At 59.6% G+C, this 19,670-nt stretch overlaps 1 protein-coding gene across 2 annotated transcripts in view; it reads right to left on the minus strand.

Moving 5' to 3' along the window:
- AR (androgen receptor) overlaps positions 1 to 19,670 on the minus strand; it is a 94,228-nt gene that overhangs the window by 23,465 nt on the left and 51,093 nt on the right. For both annotated transcript variants that reach the window (XM_071813622.1, XM_065846170.2), the window contains one exon: positions 5,725 to 5,876. In XM_071813622.1, coding sequence (XP_071669723.1) covers positions 5,725 to 5,876 — 152 coding nt within the window. The remainder of the gene's footprint in view (positions 1 to 5,724; positions 5,877 to 19,670) is intronic.

A 19,670-nucleotide genomic window follows, 5' to 3' on the forward strand; every position in this document is an offset into this window, starting at 1 on the left:
GACCGGAGGGGCCCTGTGCGGGACACCCTGTGCAGCCACAGGCTCGAGGGCAGGCAGGAAATCCAGACCTACAATTTACTTATTGTCAGACTAACCAGTATTTTAGACTCACCTTTCCATTTGTTCCCAGAGCAGCCCTTAGAGCTCCGAATTTCAGCTCCTTTTTAACTGCCTCATTTGCTAGACATGCCAAGAGTGAACTTTCCTTCCTGACTCATCATGTGTTTTCTTGTCAAGTCTAAACACGTTTACTGGATCAGGATTTATCTGATGTTCTTCATACTGTTCCAAACTAAACCAGCCTTGGGAAATAATAGAGCTGTGCACCTCAGACTCTGCAGAAGCAGCCTACATGGGAACTCCGTCTATATCCGGCCTAACCTTCATTTATCATCCTGCAAGTGTCTGCTTCTATATTTATATAGGAATAGCCCTTTAGAGTCACCAGAGCTCCATTAAAAGGATGAGGCTGAATCTAACTGCTCCATGTACCAGTTTTGAGAAGAGATGCACCAGTTCTGGTGCACTCATTTACCAGCTCCCCACCTGCCCCACACGCACCCACAACTTCCGAAGACACCAGAATCAGAAAGAGCAAAGGTTTCACCAGCCTGGTGTCCTGGACCTCCCTGGCACCCTCTGGTGCTTCCCCACCACCCCCAGCCCCAGCGAGCAGGAACCCCCGAAGGTGCCACCGTCCCCCAGCGCTGGCTGGTGACACCGTGCGGCTGCAAACCCCTGCAGCCATCGCAGGGGTGCAGAAAAGTCACCGTAACGCTGGTTATAACCAACTCCTCATCACCCTGCCCGTGCACAGCACTGCACCCCAGCTGCCAAAATACCACACGCCCCAACTTCTTAGAATCACGCCTATTAAAAGCTGATCGCTACACCCGCCCAGCGCCTGAGCTCTTCAGACTGGGACATAATGGGCCGCGAGTGCATTACCTGCAGCACGTGAGACCTCCATAGACCCTTTTAACACTGCTCTCATCAGCAGCTCTTCTCATCCCCTCCCTTTGCTCATTATCGGTGTTAAGGACACTCAGACAAGCCTCAGAACACAAGCACCAGCCTCCCTTTCAACAGTTCATTGAGAAGGATGAGTAATAAACAACTTCAGCTGAAACTGGGTTACTTGGAGTTATTTTTGTGCTATGGGAAACGAGCGCCGAGGCCACACTCTCTCCACTCGACCTCTTTCCGAGCGTACGTCAAAGGGAACAGACGCTCTCCTTTCCCAGGCATGGGCAGCGGGAAGGGGATTTGACTGCCCTTCCCCTCCGGCTGCACTGCAGGATTCCTGTCCCCAACAGCGTCTGACAGGGGACGCTCCAGAGCCCAGCAGAACAACCATGAGTGTGAACCGGCCGGGGCTGGGGTGCCGGGAAGGCTCAGTCCCAGCGCAGGGCCGGCTCGGTCCCTGGCCGAGGCCGCGGGGCTGCCCGGGAGCACCCGCACACCCTCCCGCTCTCCCCGCGCACCGGCTCCTGCCCCTTCCCTGGCTCGCCTCCCTAGTCTGAACCACAGCTCAGGATCTTCACAAAGGTCAAGCCTGCCCATGAACGGCCGTAGCAAGGGAAAGCAGCACAGTCACTGCCCAAGATCCCTAAGGCCACCCCAGGGTCAGGCACAGCCCCATCTCAATTCCCCGGCCAAGAGCAGGAGCACCCCCAGTCCTGCCCCTGCTCTCCCCAGGCTCCGGGCAGTGTCCCCACCCCGCTCTGTCCCCCCGGCACCACTGGGAGGGGAGCAGGGCAGGACCAGGTTTGGCTCCAGGCACAGCTGTGCTGTGTCCCTCCAGCTGTGCAGCAGCATCCACCACCTCTGGCACATCTGGGAAGGGACGGGGACAGGGACCCATCCGGCACCAGAGGGACCAGGCAGGAGCCTCCGCCCCGCAGCCCCGCTCACCCTGCACAGCGGCCCCCGTTGGGCTGGGCTGACCGCGAGCTGCGACGCCGCAGCCAACAGCTCGCTCATGGTCACGGTACGGTGATTCTGCTCAAATGGCGAGCGCCTGCTTCCTGGTTCACAAAACGAACTCTTTGGGGCAGGAACCCATTTTCTGTTAACCGTACACGCATAGGCTGGCACTGCGTATTTTAGGCTGTTAGCCATTAACACAAAGGGAAACAAATGGTCATCAAATGGCTGTTCATGACTCTGCTTCTGCTCAGCACGACAAGCAGCTCCTTGCTCACCTTGTCCTAATTCCAAGCAACGCAGAGATCCCCCTTTTAATTACTGAAGAAACTCACCACCTTCATCACTGCTGTCCCCAGCTGAGGATACGGTTTGTGAAACAAACCCAGGACCTGGGAGAGGGACCACACCCTGTCCCTGCCCCAGCAAAGCCAACTGTGCTGCCCTGCCCGCGCTCGCCCCATCGAACCGCAGTGAACCGCAGTGAACCGCGGTGCCGGGACGCTTATCACCCAGCGGCACCGGCACAGGGCTGGACCCAGCGGCTGGCGCAGACACCAGCAGTGGCAGCTCCATCTGCTCCATCCGCACCAGCATCCTCTGTCCCTTCTCCCCAAGCCGGAGCCTGCATTAGTGACAGGGACACGATCGGCTGCGTCCCCCGAGCGCAGCACCGGTGTGCGGAGATGGTGCCAGGGGCTGTGAGAGCCAGAGAACAAGGAAGGGTGGCTGGAGCACAGAGAGGTTCCATCTGTCTTAAGTAACTTCTCTTATACAGAGACTTGGTTTTAATTTCAGGATAATTTAGTCTCTTCATTCACGAGCAAGCTGGGACACTTGCAATCAGCTGGTCTTTATTTAAAGTTAAACGCACTGTTTTATTCTCAACATTGGAATGACGTTTTTCTCTTTTTCATTCCTGCAAACAGCAGAGGCGCTTTCTCACGCTGCTCCAGAGCAGGGGCTCTTGCTTTGCAAACCTGCAGGTACAGGTCTAAACTTCAAACCTGCTCTCCTATTTCACCCAGCGGTGCTGCTCTTTGCAAAGCCAGGCACCCAGACCCTTCACAATGGGCACGTTGCCCTCAGATACAATCACGCCGCTGACGACGCTGCGGAGGGCGCCCAGAGAGGACCCCTCTCCTTCCCCGCCAATGCAGAGGCCGTTTGCCATGGACGGAGGTGACAGGGCAGTCCCCAGGGCACTCGCTGTCCCTCTGCTCCGGGAGCAGCCCCAGCAGACGGGTCTGTGCGAGCGGGACCCTCGCGGCTGCGGGACCCCCTGCTAACCGGTTCCAAACACATTGCTGTGCCCTGCCCTTCCCTGGGGACACCCCGGCACCCGTGTCCCCCCCTGTGCCACCCGCACCGCCAGAAAGGCGCTTCTGCCACCCCCACGTCCTCCCGCCCGTCACCTGCCATGGGCACAGCGGCAGCCGGGGAGGAGCACTTCTCCAGCCTCCACTGGAAATAGCGAGTCAAGGAGAAAGATCGGCTGCTCAGGCCGGAGAAGGTGTTTTGCCAAAAGCTTGTTGTCACTTGAGTTGTCGTGCCCAGAGTCGCTTTCCCTTCCAGAAAGCAAAGCAATCTGTGCTAAGCCTGGAGGAAGATTTACGACTCTGAATGTGAAAACCCACTAAATGCCTTTTGAGTGAGGACAGGGACGGGGACCTCGTCCTCCTTGTGTTTCAGTGCATGAACCAAATCCTAAGAGCTGGGGACTAAGGCCAGGCTTTCCGAGGGGGTGACTCCCCCAGGTGTCACATAACCACAAGGTCTTCAGTACAGTTAGGACAGCAATCATCACCTACCACTGCCCTGCATCCAGTTTTATCAAGAGCCAGATCTATTGTCTGTTTCCCAGAATAAAGACTCTATCCTCGTACCCCATGGTACGGATGAAACCTCGCGCCCAGGCTGCCGCTCCACGGTCTCGTCCAGGGAAAGGCAAAGTGCTGCTGCTGCCAACCCCAGCACAACCCGCCCTTCTACCCTCTGTGACACCCCCGGGCTTAAAAACTAAGCAGAAATACAATTTACATTAACGATGTAACACAACTGGGAGAGGGACCACCACCACAGCACATGATCAAGAGCAGCGCAAGCAGCTGCCTCATCCCGCAGCACCCCACAACATCCCGCAGCACCCCACAGCATCCCGCAGCACCCCACAGCATCCCGCAGCACCCCACAGTGTCTCCCAGTGTCCTGCAGCACCCCACAGCATCCCCCAGGATCCCCCAGTGTCCCCCAGTGTCCTGCAGCATCCCCCAGCACCCCCCAGCACCCCCCAGCACCCCCAGCGCCCCGCATCCCTGCCCAGCGGGACGGAGCGCACGCTGGTGTACGATACAAGGAGCAGCACCGGGACTCGCCTGCTGACACGGGGCATTTCATCAGCCCTTTATCTGACAGAGAGCGCCAAGATTCCACTTGCTATAAATCAACAATAACTTGCTGACTTAAATAAGCATCTGTTATTTACTCTGGCTGCACAAGCTAATCCAGAATTGGTGTACAGCAAAGGGACTTATCTGTAAATTATTTACTTGAGAAAAATATGCCAAACTTATTATCTATTAATATGACTCGGCTGTCTGATTATGGCAACAGGATGCTGTTGGCCTCCGTGGCACAGCCACTCCTTCCCTGAACCAGTGCTGGCAAGTTCACTCCTGGCATGTGAGATGAATGAGGAAAAATGTGACTCCAAAACCAGGCCGGATAACGCCAGGATCAATCCAGAAGCGGCGCTGTGACAGCAGCAGGTGAGCACCCACCAGTCTGGGACCTCCGCCCGACAGAGGGTGACGGGAGGTGCGGGGGGACGGTCACAGCCCTAACGCCGACCACCAAGGCCGTGCCAGTGCAGCACATACATGATGTCAGCACCGAGGGAGAACGATGATTTTTTGGGTCCATGACTCCAGAAAAGCAGCCGGATGTGTGATTTACAGGCGCGTTCCGCCAGCAGACAGCTGGGCTTCCACAGCAGAGTCCCCCGTGCCACCAGGGCACCGCAACTCTGACCTGCGGTGACAACCAGACGGTGCGGGAACAGCTGGGCCGGGCCCTCCTAGAGCCCACCGACCAAGGGAAGGCGGTGCACAGACCCTGCCGTGGGCAGGGAACAGCTGGGCTCAGACACCCCTGGAGAGCCTGGCACCACCAGCCTGGGCGAGAAGAAGTTGCTTTCTCAAGGGCTGGGGAGGGGGATCATGGACACTGAGGTCAGAGCACGGCTCTCGATGGACAAATGGCTCTGTGGTTTTGCAGGTATTGAGAGAACTGAGCCTCTGGAAGAGGAAAAGCATCCCCTAAACTTGGAGCTGTGGCTCTGAGATCACAGGAGGGCTGAGGGAAACTTAAAGCATCCTTGAGAGTCAGGAGAAGCAGAACCGGCTGCTCCGGGGTCCCACCGCTTTGCCAAGACAAGCAGTCATTGAAAAGGTTTGTGTTCTGGCAAACTGGTGTGGCTGCTTTTTGAGGGCCATCTGCAACGTGGAATGACAAACGTATGACAAAGAAATGAATTTACCCTTGAATTTTCTCCTTTACTAGTTTAAGAGGCCTTAGAAACCCACCAGATGTTGTTCCCACTACTCTTCTCTCATTCGCCCTTAACCTCTCTCAGCTGGAGGAACAGACATCGCGACGCTGCAAACGCCTCCAGCACTAACGCGTTAGTGACCTGACTGCAGACGAGCAAGAACTGGTGTCAGCAGCACCCGACCCCTCAGCCGCTTTGCCGAGAGAGCCCACGCTGCGTGGGACTGGTTTCTCCTCCGCACACGTTACCTTCAGCCGCCCGTTTGAAGAAGACCTTGCAGCTCCCGCAGGTGAGGGCTCCGTAGTGGCACCCAGAGGCTTCATCCCCACAGATCAGGCAGGTCTTCTGAGGCGGAAAGTAATAGTCGATGGGCAAGACATGCTCCCGGCCAGCGTCCAGCCTGCAGCGGCAAACAGAACGAGAGAAGCGAAAGGGTCAGCACCCGAGGCTGGGACGAGGTATTGCTGAGCACAGTGGATGGCGCTTGGGAGGACACTCATGGCAAACCCCAGAATTTCAGCGACGGGACAAGCCAAGCGCTGATCAGAAAGGAGCCAAGCAAGGACTAAGCCGAATCTCACTCTGACCTTGGGACTCGGTCATAGAATCACAGAGTCATTTAGGCTGGAAAAGACTTTTAAGACCACCAAGTCCAGCTGTAAACCTAACAGTACCAAGTCCCCCTGTCCCTGTCCCTGAGAACCTCATGTCCGTCGGTCCAGCCCTCCAGGGATGGTGACTCCAGCACTGCCCTGGGCAGCCTGTTCCAGTGCCCCACAGCCCTTTGGGGAAGAAACTGTTCCCCAGATTCAACCTCAACGTCCCCTGGCGCCACTTGAGCTGGGTCCCCGTGATCCAGGACCATGGGAGAGGATTTCACCCGCCAGTGCCGCATTAACCGCAGCACCGGGGCGCCCCGGGAGCCAGCGCTGCTCTGGGACCCGTGCTCCCCACACCCCCTCCACCGCACCCCCAGACCCATCCCCGTGCTGCTGCCCGTCCTGCTGCCTCCCTCCGACACCCTCGTTTGAGAAGCTGCCTTTTCGGAAGGCAGCAGGAGAGCTGCTTATCAGAATCACAAGTCAACGCACGCCCAGGCAGAATGGGGAGCAATAGCGTTTTAAGTTATTTGCGAAAACTGGCTTTTTGTCAAAGCACCAGATGAGGCAATTAGCTTCCAACAGTTAGCAGGTCACTGCAACTTCTGGGTCAAAATTAGATCTGCTCTTGGTTTCTGGTATTGTTTGAACGCTTGCAGGCGAGCTCTCAGAAATCAAGTTACATCAGGAGCAAATGTGACAATTCTGGGACTTCTTGGGAAAAATCTTTATGCTCAGAAAAGCCCCATTTGTACCCACAGTATGAATAAACCCCAAATCACCGAAACAGAAAACAGCCGCGTGAGATGGCGGCCTGAACCCCTACTGTGAATCCTGGGCAAAGCCTTGCAGCTGTTGGGCTTCTCCACCGGAGTTTAAGGGGCTGCTGCTGCTACGTGAACACCAGCTGGGCTGTGTCACCAAGGCCAGCGCCGGCACGGGGCACGGGGCACGGGGCGGCGTGCTGCCCGCACCCTGAGCGCGGCTGGGACGGGACAGCGGCGGGGACAGCGCAGCCAGGCCCAGCGCCACCCTGCCGCCAGCTGTGCTCCCCCAGAGCTGCTGTCTGCTCCTCGCCAGAGAGCTGCGCAGATCCTGCCTGCATCGCAGGTTAATAACTGGAGCAGCGACCTTATCCTCTGCTCGTAAGGCCAGAAACAGCTTCAGTAATCCCTCATCGTTTCAGCAGCCGCAATCAGCATCAGTGACTGATCTTAGATGCTGCTCAACTCTCCTTCCCCTACAACCTCCATCGCCACGGCTTTTCCTGAACGACCGATTAAACGGGGCGGTACAGGGGGGTGCGACAGATCCGCCGCAGTAAGTCCTGATGCAACAACCCCCTCTCTGCCCCACCCAGCGTCCCCGGCCCGGTCCCACCGTCCCAGCAGAGACCCAGGACACCCCCCGGCCCTCAGTTCCAGAGGGACCACAGAGCTGACACCACTGAGAAATAACCAGCAAACGATAGCAAAGCTTTGCTAGAAATATCTTATATATCCAGCAATGTTTTAGACTCCAGCAGAACCAGACCTTTCCTCTAACGACTTGATACCTTTTTGCTCCTCTCCACGCAATCAGAAATCTGAAAGGAGCTATTTTATCTTTTTCTACAAGGCTTTCCACATTGTGCTTTCCCAATTCTTTGCGCTGTGTATTTCAGATCAGAGATCAGCCAAAGTGGCTCTCGCAGCAGCAGCTGTTGCGATGACAGAAGCAGGACCCCCAGAAGACCTTGGAGTACTTTTGAGGCGTAATTATTTAAAGCTGCAAAGTAGGTTACCAATTAAGGCTCGAGTGCTTTGTAAACAGCTCCTTCTCCACAGGACGAGCTGTGCAAGTGCACATACACCTTTGTGCCCACAGGTGCCTACAGAGGTGCCTCTGCGCACGCGGGCGCTGGGGCTGCCCCTGCAAACCCGAACCCCCGCGTGGGGCAGCCCGGCCAGCCGGCCCCGCCAGGCGGGACACAGGGGCTGCCCAGGCCAAGGCTGGGCCTGGCGCGGGGCTGCGCTCACGCTCCTGCCCTCGGGGCTTGCGCTGGGCAGCGCGCAGACCCCTCCCATCGGGAGATGGACGCTTTGGGTCGGGAGATGGACGCTTCAGGTCGGGAGATGGATGCTTTGGGTCGGGAGATGGACGCTTGGGGTCGGGAGATGGACGCTTCGGGCCGGGAGATGGACGCTTCGGGCCGGGAGATGGACGCTTCGGGCCGGGAGATGGACGCTTCGGGTCGGGAGATGGACGCTTCGGGTCGGGAGATGGACGCTTCGGGCCGGGAGATGGACGCTTCGGGCCGGGAGATGGACGCTTCGGGCCGGGAGATGGACGCTTCGGGTCGGGAGATGGACGTTTCACACCAGCAATGTTTCCAGCTCGTCCCTGTGCCTTTACTACCAGCAGCACGCTGTCCACAGAGTGGAAAGATTTGCCGGGGAACACCCCTGATTTTAAAAAGATGCCAATTTGTCTCTTTCTTATGTTTAGAGGGAAAATTGTAAGAAAAATATAACTTGAAATGCGACCAACTCAGAGCGAGCTTTAACAATCTATTTTCCAGTTTCCAAGTGACCTTTTAAGGGCATTCTCTACACACAGGGGTGACGGCACTGCCACGGGCCAGAGGCGGCTGTGGAGGCCGTGCAGCGCGGGAGCTGCCCAGGCAGAGCCCCGGGCACCACCGGCTCCCAGCGGCGCCAGGGGCTGCTCTGTCCCTGCACCGGGGACCAGGGGTGGCCCAGCACCAGCACCACAACCTGTGCTCGGCACTTTGCTCCCAGCAGACATTCTGTGTCGGTACCTCCTGATCGTACCCACCCCACGGAGCCACAGAAACACAGAGCTCTGACCCAAACAAGCAATGAGCGCGGCGCGGGGGCTCCAGAATACGCGACGGTAGTTTGCACAATATGTGGCAAGTGTCACAGCGGGTCCGAAAGCCAAAGCAGGAGATAGCGCGGCGTGGGCAGACACAACCGGCGCAGCCGTGACGTCGGGGCCGATTCAGCCGGCGCACGGCCCCAAGGCCAAGGTCAGGGCTGCGCACACAGCAGCCGGAGGAAAAACAACCTCAGTATCTCCCTGATGGCTGCAGGAAGAATTTTACTGTTGTTTCAGAGGGTTCTTTAAGGAAAGGAAGAGTCTGCTGACCTCCTGCCACATGCAAATATTTCTGTGGAGTAGGAACTACGATTTTGCAAGGAGCACTTGTTTGTCAATAGTTAATTTAACCAAACAGCTGAGATTTCACCACGTGCCCAGAAAGCCAAGGGCAACCGCAGATAAGAGAAAAGCCAGCCACTTCTCCTAACCCACCAAGAGGGTTTGCACCCCGACAGCAGACGGCGCTTGGTCCAGCGGGAGCCAAGCACAGCTGCCCAGAGCTCCTGGCGCCCAGGACAGAACACGAGAGCCTACGTTTGTGCTTATCTGCAGGGCTCTGCAGCCCACGCTACCTGCTTCATCACATTAATTCATTAAGAACTCACCACGATGCAGATTCCTCACACTCCCTGTTTTCCGTCAGTCTGACAAAACTGAACAAACACAACTTCCACCTCCTTCACTCTTGAATTTGATTTGGGTTTGGGACTCAGCTGTCCCGTCCGAACAGCTGCTGAAGCACAACGCAGGGGACGCGCAGACACGGGGACGTGGCTGGAACGGCCTTGGACAATCCTGCCTGCAGCTGCCACGTGCCCAGCGCATCCCGCCCCGAAGGCACAGCCGGGAGCGCCGGAGCGCGGCACCGGAGCGCGGCACCTCGCTCACTCACCCCGGGGGAAGGTCCTGGGGTCCCGCACCTCCACAACGCTGCTGCTAAAACTCAGCCTGGCCATTGCGCCAAGGCGACGCTGAGCCATGAACTGAATGAGCACTTGCACACAAGCCCGGATGACACAGAAGCCTGTCCAGCCATTTCAAGTACTGTTATTTCTGAGATTCTGTGATGTTATCAGTGGTAAATGTTGCCTTTAAAAGGGCACAGCGTGTGCATGACATTTTCAAGCACAATATCAAAAATAACCGGCTTCCCATCCCTGGAGCTGCGTGGCGACGTCTGGAGCAGGGTCTGTGGAGGACAGCGGGCGCAGGTCCCGCGTTCACGGTGCTCGGTTCGGGCAGGAGCCTCAGGTCCTCCCGCACATCCCCGTTTCGCTGCCACCAGCCTCAGCACGAGCTGAACTGAACCTCCCCTCCAGAGCCACCGAGCTGCGCTGACCCAGATAACGAGGTCTGCGCGGACACTTTCAAGCATCCCATCTGCTAACGTGCTTTGAGCAGTCTAATCTATAAACACGCAGCCTTGTACACTGGATTTATTTCCTTTTTTCTAAATAGCCTTGACTATGTTTCTAAACTGACCACGTCTTGTTTTCATGCAGGACCGCTGGAGGCGGAGAGGTGAGACAGCATCTCTGAGAGAGCAGCGCGGAGCACAGCGCGAGCAACGGGGCAGCCCGCTAAAACGCACAGGGAACTCCATCTCCATTGGATTTAAACAAACATCAGAGACGACAATGGGCTTTGCAAACATCCCTGACGGCAAGGGCGGGCAGAGCCAGCGTCCCCGGGAAGGTCCTCCCCGTGACGGGGCTGCTCCCGGCCCGGGGCAACGGCAGCTTCTACAAGCACAGCTGCACGAACCCCTGCTCAAACCTCCCAAACCGAATTATCTTTTGTCTTTTCAAATGCTCCGTTTACTAATTTGGTCAGTTTATTTTTCACAGCCATAACCAAAGCCCCATCTCTACCAGAGGCTGGGGCCGCTTGTCCCAGCCCCGGGGCCAGTGCCCAACGGCCATGGCACACCGAGTGATGGGGGGAGAGCAGAGGCCATGGCAGAACCCAAACCCCCGCCGAGTGTCCCGACTTCAACCACCTGGCTCCCACCTTCCAGTCGTCCCCAAGAAAGCAGCAGAAAACGAGGTTAAAAAGGAGGCAGATGCGGTACCCCTGAAATGCAAAGGTACACGGCAGCAGCTGCTGCGATTTGGACACAGTACTGAGACCAAACCTTCTGCCTCAACACTTGATCCCCAGCCAGGGAGCTCAGGGAGCAGCTTAAATCAGCCCAGAGAAGATGAGACACTTGATTTCCCCAGGCAGAGCAGGATCTACAAACGGAGACAGCATGAATGTATTGCAAGGTTACTTAAGATGGGAATTCACCTGATTATGAAACATGAAGGGGACAAAAAGCAAAATGAGTAAAACAAGTGAGGTTCAGCCCCGGCGAGGCCATCAGCACCGTGCACCGTGTCGCCCTGGCGACTGCGGAGTCACCCGGAGCTCCAAGGACAAGACCCCGGTGTCCTCGGTGCACACAGAGCCCTACTTATTGCCCGAGGAAACAGCCTGTCCTGACTAATGTTTTTTAAATTAAACCACACCATAATCTTCCATTCTCAAGTCCACTTCCTCTGCTGGCAAAAAGAAAATGTGAGTATATGAAAATCACCAATAATGAGATACTCTTGATCCATGTATTTAGTCTCCAGGAGACCCGGCCACTGTTCTGGATGGGGAATCCTGCCTCGCCATCCTGGCAGCATCCTGGCTGTCACAGCGGGCTGTAACAGCCTGCCGTGGGACACAGTTTGCCACAGACACAGCCTGCCGTGGGACACAGCCATGGGACACAGCCGTGGGACACAGTTTGCCACGGACACAGCCATGGGACACAGCCTGCCGTGGGACACAGCCAGGGGACACAGCCGTGGGACACAGCCTGCCCTTGGGAAACAAGCACCGCGACGCTCCTCAAACACTTTGGGAGAGCTGGCGCATGCTCCTCGGCGGCTCCTGGCAACAGCCAGGTCTGAAGCGCCAGTCCCCAGGGGTAACAAACCGCCCCCCTGCCCACGGCAGCCACGTGTCACCAGGGCTGCTCCCAGGGCTGGGGGCTCTGCCGGGGACGCTGGGCTCACAGCCGTGGACACCAGCACAGGACACAGGACCAAAGACCAAGGCTGCTCCCTGCACACGCCCTTCACGTGCAGATGGATGCTCCTTTTGTTTGTGCAGCACACGATCCCATGCCAGCACTGCATTTATAAACCAGACAAGCGGGCCCTGCTCACAATGCTCTGTAGGACGATTCCTGCCCAGAGACGCTGCGGGGCAGGACACCCGGGGCTGCAGAGGTGACCAGCACTGACCCGTGTCCCGTGACAGGCGCCGCCGGGCACCTCGTGAACCGGCCGCTTGGCCCCCGCGGTATCTCCACAAATCACCGGGTCAACCCACCAGGTGACGCGGTGTCTCAAACAGGAAACAACAGCTGCTGGGGGTGATGGGCTGGCAGGACGGGGCTGCTGCCAACGCCGTGCTCAGGGACACCCCCGCAGCAGGACCAGCACCGCCACCCCTTCACCAGCCCATGGACACCCCCAGCGGGACCAGCACCGCCACCCCTTCACCAGCCCAGGGACACCCCCAGCTGGACCAGCACTGCCACCTCTTCACCAGCCCATGGACACCCCCAGCGGGACCAGCACCGCCACCCCTTCACCAGCCCATGGACACCCCCAGCAGGACCAGCACCGCCACCCCTTCACCAGCCCATGGACACCCCCAGCAGGACCAGCACCGCCACCCCTTCACCAGCCCAGGGACACCCCCAGCGGGACCAGCACCGCCACCCCTTCACCAGCCCATGGACACCCCCAGCAGGACCAGCACCGCCACCCCTTCACCAGCCCAGGGACCCCCCCAGCGGGACCAGCACCGCCACCCCTTCACCAGCCCAGGGACCCCCCCAGCGGGACCAGCACTGCCACCCCTTCACCAGCCCATGGACAACCCCAGCGGGACCAGCACTGCCACCTCTTCACCAGCCCAGGGACACCCCCAGCGGGACCAGCACCGCCACCCCTTCACCAGCCCAGGGACACCCCCAGCGGGACCAGCACTGCCACCTCTTCACCAGCCCAGGGACACCCCCAGCGGGACCAGCACCGCCACCCCTTCACCAGCCCATGGACACCCCCAGCGGGACCAGCACTGCCACCCCTTCACCAGCCCAGGGACACCCCCAGCGGGACCAGCACCGCCACCCCTTCACCAGCCCATGGACACCCCCAGCGGGACCAGCACCGCCACCCCTTCACCAGCCCAGGGACACCCCCAGCTGGACCAGCACTGCCACCTCTTCACCAGCCCATGGACACCCCCAGCGGGACCAGCACCGCCACCCCTTCACCAGCCCATGGACACCCCCAGCAGGACCAGCACCGCCACCCCTTCACCAGCCCAGGGACACCCCCAGCGGGACCAGCACCGCCACCCCTTCACCAGCCCATGGACACCCCCAGCAGGACCAGCACCGCCACCCCTTCACCAGCCCAGGGACCCCCCCAGCGGGACCAGCACCGCCACCCCTTCACCAGCCCAGGGACCCCCCCAGCGGGACCAGCACTGCCACCCCTTCACCAGCCCATGGACAACCCCAGCGGGACCAGCACTGCCACCTCTTCACCAGCCCAGGGACACCCCCAGCGGGACCAGCACCGCCACCCCTTCACCAGCCCAGGGACACCCCCAGCGGGACCAGCACTGCCACCTCTTCACCAGCCCAGGGACACCCCCAGCGGGACCAGCACCGCCACCCCTTCACCAGCCCATGGACACCCCCAGCGGGACCAGCACTGCCACCCCTTCACCAGCCCAGGGACACCCCCAGCGGGACCAGCACCGCCACCCCTTCACCAGCCCATGGACACCCCCAGCAGGACCAGCACCACCACCCCTTCACCAGCCCAGGGACACCCCCAGCAGGACCAGCACCGCCACCCCTTCACCAGCCCATGGACACCCCCAGCGGGACCAGCACTGCCACCCCTTCACCAGCCCAGGGACACCCCCAGCGGGACCAGCACCGCCACCCCTTCACCAGCCCATGGACACCCCCAGCAGGACCAGCACCACCACCCCTTCACCAGCCCAGGGACACCCCCAGCAGGACCAGCACTGCCACCCCTTCACCAGCCCATGGACAACCCCAGCGGGACCAGCACTGCCACCCCTTCACCAGCCCAGGGACACCCCCAGCAGGACCAGCACCGCCACCCCTTCACCAGCCCAGGGACACCCCCAGCGGGACCAGCACTGCCACCCCTTCACCAGCCCAGGGACACCCCCAGCGGGACCAGCACCGCCACCCCTTCACCAGCCCAGGGACACCCCCAGCAGGACCAGCACCGCCACCCCTTCACCAGCCCATGGACACCCCCAGCGGGACCAGCACTGCCACCCCTTCACCAGCCCAGGGACACCCCCAGCAGGACCAGCACCGCCACCCCTTCACCAGCCCAGGGACACCCCCAGCGGGACCAGCACTGCCACCCCTTCACCAGCCCATGGACAACCCCAGCGGGACCAGCACCGCCACCCCTTCACCAGCCCAGGGACACCCCCAGCGGGACCAGCACCGCCACCCCTTCACCAGCCCAGGGACCGGGATTTAATTCAGCAACAAGGACCCCTCTGCTTAAATAATCAATTTCCATCTTTTCTACACCTGCCTTTGGCAGCGATTTTCCCTGAAGCACGCATTGGGTAACAGCCCCTACCTTCCCATCTTCTCTTTGCAACGTGCAGAACGTGTTCGTTTCAGCAGGGCGCTGCTGATGGCTCCGCAGAGGCTGTGACAGCTCTTTTCATTAGCGGGAGCCTTCCCCTGCTCCACATATACACATCGCTTTTTTGAAGCAATTCTGCAGTTTGTCATGACTTTTGATTTTGCATTCTCTAACTTAGAAATGGTGTATATCACATTTCTTATTTATTAGATTCTAGGCTAATATTTTATTTGTGACGGGCCGTTTTCTAAGGGATCTCCAAGATTCAATAGCCGTGGGACACCCCTGTCCCGTGCCTCCTTCTCCACTTGGGCTGGATGAAAACCTCCCGCATTTTCTGGCTTTTTCACAGCTCCGAGTAGATCCCTGTTTCGAACGACGAGCCTTTGAACTGAACTGGCTGAATAAACCGGATTTTCTCTACTTTCCAGAGCTGGTTTAGCAACACAGTGAATTCCTGGTGCTGAGGTGCTACTTCTGCTGGGAGCTTGGCCTCCTCCGCGCCTCCGCAAACCCGCGAACCACCCACCATTATATTTTACTGACCTCCCGTGAGTTTCACAGGCTCTGGTAAACACAAGCGGCCACATTCTTCCGTGATGAGGAAGTGGATATTCGGCTCCACGCTCGCCCCGCTCGCAGCGCGTTGCTCTTGCTGCGGGTGAGCTGTCCCCCCGGCCGCAGCACCCGCCCCGGTCCCCCCCGGCCGCAGCACCTGCCCCAGTCCCACCAGCTGCAGCACCCGCCCCGGTCCCCCTGGCCACAGCACCCGCCCCGGTCCCACCAGTCGCAGCACCCGCCCCGGTTTCCCCCAGCCGCAGCACCTGCCCCGGTTCCCCCGGCCGCAGCACCCGCCCCGGTTCCCCCGGCCGCAGCACCCGCCCCGGTTCCCCCCCGGCCGCAGCACCTGTCCCAGTCCCCCTGGCCACAGCACCCGCCCCGGTCCCACCAGTCGCAGCACCCGCCCCGGTTTCCCCGGCCGCAGCACCCGCCCCGGTTTCCCCGGCCGCAGCACCCGCCCCGGTTCCCCCGGCCGCAGCACCCGCCCCGGTTCCCCCGGCCGCAGCACCCGCCCCGGTTCCCCCGGCCGCAGCACCCGCCCCGGTTTCCTCCGGCCGCAGCACCCGCCCCGGTTTCCCCCGGCCGCAGCACCCGCCCCGGTTTCCCCCGGCCGCAGCACCTGCCCCGGTTCCCCCGGCCGCAGCACCTGCCCCGGTTCCCCCGGCCGCAGCACCCGCCCCAGGCCCGCGGGAGCTCCTGGGGACTCATGCGACCATCCCAGTTCTTCCACCCAGGAACGAGTGGGTGCAAATGGGGGTGCAGACCGGAGCCCCCCACCACGCGTGGCCCTCAGGCCGCCAGGACAAGCCCATCGCGGGCAGGCTCCCAGCCGGGCTGCTGGGGGACGTCAGGATTCGCTTCCAGACTCGCACATTTAACACGTGTTGCATTTTCCCCAGTTCATCTGGCAGCGGAATTATCGCTAAGGAAACCGGTGCTGCAAATTCTGCATCTGTATTTCTCCATGGATGAAGCAAGAGTTGAAAATGGGAAGAGGAAGATAAGGGAGGAATCCAGCATGGGACATGAGAAGACCACAAAGGCCACTTACATGGGAGGGACACACAGCGGGCACAGAGACCAACGCACGGGCAGCAGAACCACAGAAGCCACCATCCCTGCAGGAGCTTAAAATACAAGGTTCTTAAGGACACAGTTTAGTGCTAAAATCAGGTTCCGGTTGGACTCGATGGTCATGAGAGTCTCTTCCCATTGAAAGGATTCTACGATTCAGCTGGTCCTGGAACTTCCTGGCAGAACTGGTTTATTTGTAGGCACGTTTACACCGAGACCAAACCTTTGCAGAGACACAGTTCCAAGGGCACAAAAATGCTTTTCCTCATTATGTCCTAAATGGGTATAAGCTATAGCTGCAAATTTTCTCTTCAACTCTGCTGGCAAACCACTTGTTTTCTAGAAGAGACTTCACAACTTACGCAAGAATATCATATCCCCATGCCCTCAAAGCAGATCATGCTTTGAGTCATCTCATAAAGAGTAAACACGCAAATGATAACAAAGGTTTCACATATCTATGGTCTTCTTGGCACTTCTAGCCCTGATCTCAGCAGCAGAGGCACATTCCTCGGCACCCCACAGCAGCCGGTCCCCCACGCCGTGGCCCTGCTTCCCTGCGCGTGCCGCGGCCACAGCTGCCCACATCTGCCCAGGGAGCGGAGCCCTGCCGCCGGGGTGCTCCTCTGGAGACACCAGGCACGGGCAGCCAGAGCGGGGGCTTGGGGCTGGAAGCATTTACTGGGAAACAGAGCGGGCAGAGCCCTGCAGCAGCCATCGGCTGATCCCGGGGTCCCGGAGCACAACCACCGTGACCTGCGGCGGCGCCGGCCGCGCTGGGCAGCGGTGCTGAGCGCCGAGGTGCTGGAGCATCAGTCAGGAGCCCAGCACGCTGCTCCGGCCCTGCTCTGCTCTTCTGAGCAGGCGAAGAACCAAAGCAGCCAGGAACCATTTTAATCCCGCCTGCAAACCAAAACACAGATGCCACATCTAATTTTAGGCCTCCTAGCCTTGACAGTGTTCTCTGAATTCTCTTTTAAACACGCAGCAAGATAATCATCTCGGAACAGCGCGGCCGAGCGGCACCTTGACCCAGCTCTTGGACAGGCGCGGGTGTGCGGGGACAGAGCCGGGAGCAAGCGTGTCACCGCCGGTCCCAAGGGATCCCCACGGGACACGGAGCCCGAGTCCCCTCTGTCACCGGAACACAGAGGGACGGTCCCGCTGCCCTGTGACACCTTATACCCGGGGCCTGGGCAGCTGGCCATGAGGCCTGAGGCCATAAGTCAAGCTTTTAAGCACCAGGCTGAGCTGAGCGAAGGCAGCACCGCTGTCCCCAGGCCCCTCTCAGCTGCCACCCCAGCCCAGCGGTCCCACGGCTGCAGGGGAGGATGAGGATGCTCCGTCCTGCAGCGCTGCCCCGCGCGGCTCCCCCGCACAGCCGCCCTCACCACGGACCAAGGACCTGCCATTTGGCACAGGCTGTGCTGTAAACAAGAAAGGGAAAAAAATCCCTGTGCTGCTATTTTTTCTCAATTTAATCATCTAAAGATGTTCCTGGGGACTTGGGAGCAGACTGGGAAGTAACAGATTTCTTTGCAAGTGGAAGATGGTGCTATCAGGGAGAGACTTCCCAGCCTCAGAGGACACACACAAGCAAAGCGAAAAACTGAAATCCAGAAAACTAAACCCGTGTGAGCAGGGTGAACTCATTGGGATGGCCCCACACGCTCTGACGTGTACGAGCACGCACAGGGACAAACTGGAGCCAGCCAAGGAGGGGACACGGTCCCGGTGGGACCACAGCTCCAGGTCCTGGACCTGACCGGGACACGTGCCACCCAGACACAGGGACAGCGCTGCCAGACAGCAGGGAAGGGAGCTCAGGGACCTGGAGCTCTCAGCTCTGTCCCGGAGCAGTGACAAGATGAGGGGATGTCCCTGTGCAGAGGCTCCAGAAGCCCCGTGTCCCAGGGGACGCCTGTGCCCAGCACCCAGGGGCAGGATGGTGCCGAGCGCCCGTTGCTCCAGGTCTCCCCTGGGGGCGGATTGCCGCACGCACCGCAGCGAGGGACGCACGCGTTCTGTAAGCGAGGACGCACACGACCCCACGCGCGGTGCCCAGGGTGGGGGCGCCCACAAACGCGCGATCCAAGAAAAAATGTAGATCGTCCGATCAACATTTGCACGTGGTATTTCATTTTCCAGTTCACGCACCTAATTGCCACCCAGATGAAAGCAATTAACCTGATCTGCACACACACTGCTTTTCTCCTTTCCTTTCTTTCACAGCAGTAAAGAGGAGAACTGAGCAAAGGCACCGCGGGAAACGCGCGGCCGCTGCTGCGGGGGGAGGAGGGGACGAGGCAGGAGCCTTCCCCAGAAATCACTGATACAAACGCTCCTGCCTGGACTGTTCTCAGCACACGGGCCAAGGTCAAAGCATTTTTTTCTGCCATTTCTAACCAGCAAAGAAGCAAATGCAGCTAAAATATGTAACACCAGTCAAACCGCTGAAGGGCTGGTGGGAAAACACCAGGAAAAGAAGCAAAGTATCATCCTGGGAAAGACAAGGAGCAGCAGCCCTACGAGGCCTCCCCGACCGGCGAGAACACAGCGGGAGGAAGCAAAGCCCAGGGCTTTCCCACCCTGCCTGGGCAGCTGATCGCGTCCCAGTGGCTCTGTAAATGCACTTCAGGAAACCTGCCGTCTCCCCTCTGCCATTTCTGGGGATGGCTCCTGATGGCACTTCAGGAACACCCAGCGAGGTGGTGGCCGGCAGCACAGACCAAGGCGCTGTTGTAACGTGGGGTGTACCCAGGGCTCTTCCCAAAGCCGCCGCCAGCCCCAGCGTCCAGTCCCAGCAGAGCATCCGTGTGCAGGAGGAGGGCACCCAGTCTGCGCCCCCAGCCCCAGCCGAGTGTCTGGCACAGCAGAGCCCCAGACTCCCCCAAAACTGAACCCCGAGCTCTGCAGCGGTGCTGGCAGCCCGGGCCGGGCAGCCAGTGTCAGGGACATCCCCCTAGCAGCACCCGGCTGACGGCGACTCAAAGACAAATCGTTACAACACAGCGCAGCGGTGGCGGCTCCTGTCCTGGAGGGGCTCCAGCTGGACGTGGCGCAGACCCCAGGTCCCCCACATTCCGTACAGTGACGTGTGCCCGGCTGCCCCCCGGGGACCCGAGGACGCTGCCCGCCGCACCCCCTCGCTCTCGCAGCAGAGGATGCCCCGCACAAACACTGCTCGTGTCCCAATACGGGCAGATCTGCGCTGACTTTCTAAGCCTTATTTAAGGCCTATCCTTTGCTCCCAGAGCGGGTCTGGAAGCAGTAGCCACCTCGCCTGCAAGCCCCAGGAGCCCAACGCGGTCCATGGCATCACCAGCCCCTCGGCAGCCCCACAGTCGAGCGGTGCGGTGGGGGCACCAGCCAGCCCCC

This window comes from Patagioenas fasciata, chromosome 11 (assembly GCF_037038585.1).
Source record: "Patagioenas fasciata isolate bPatFas1 chromosome 11, bPatFas1.hap1, whole genome shotgun sequence".
Classification (NCBI taxonomy): Eukaryota; Metazoa; Chordata; class Aves; order Columbiformes; family Columbidae; genus Patagioenas; species Patagioenas fasciata.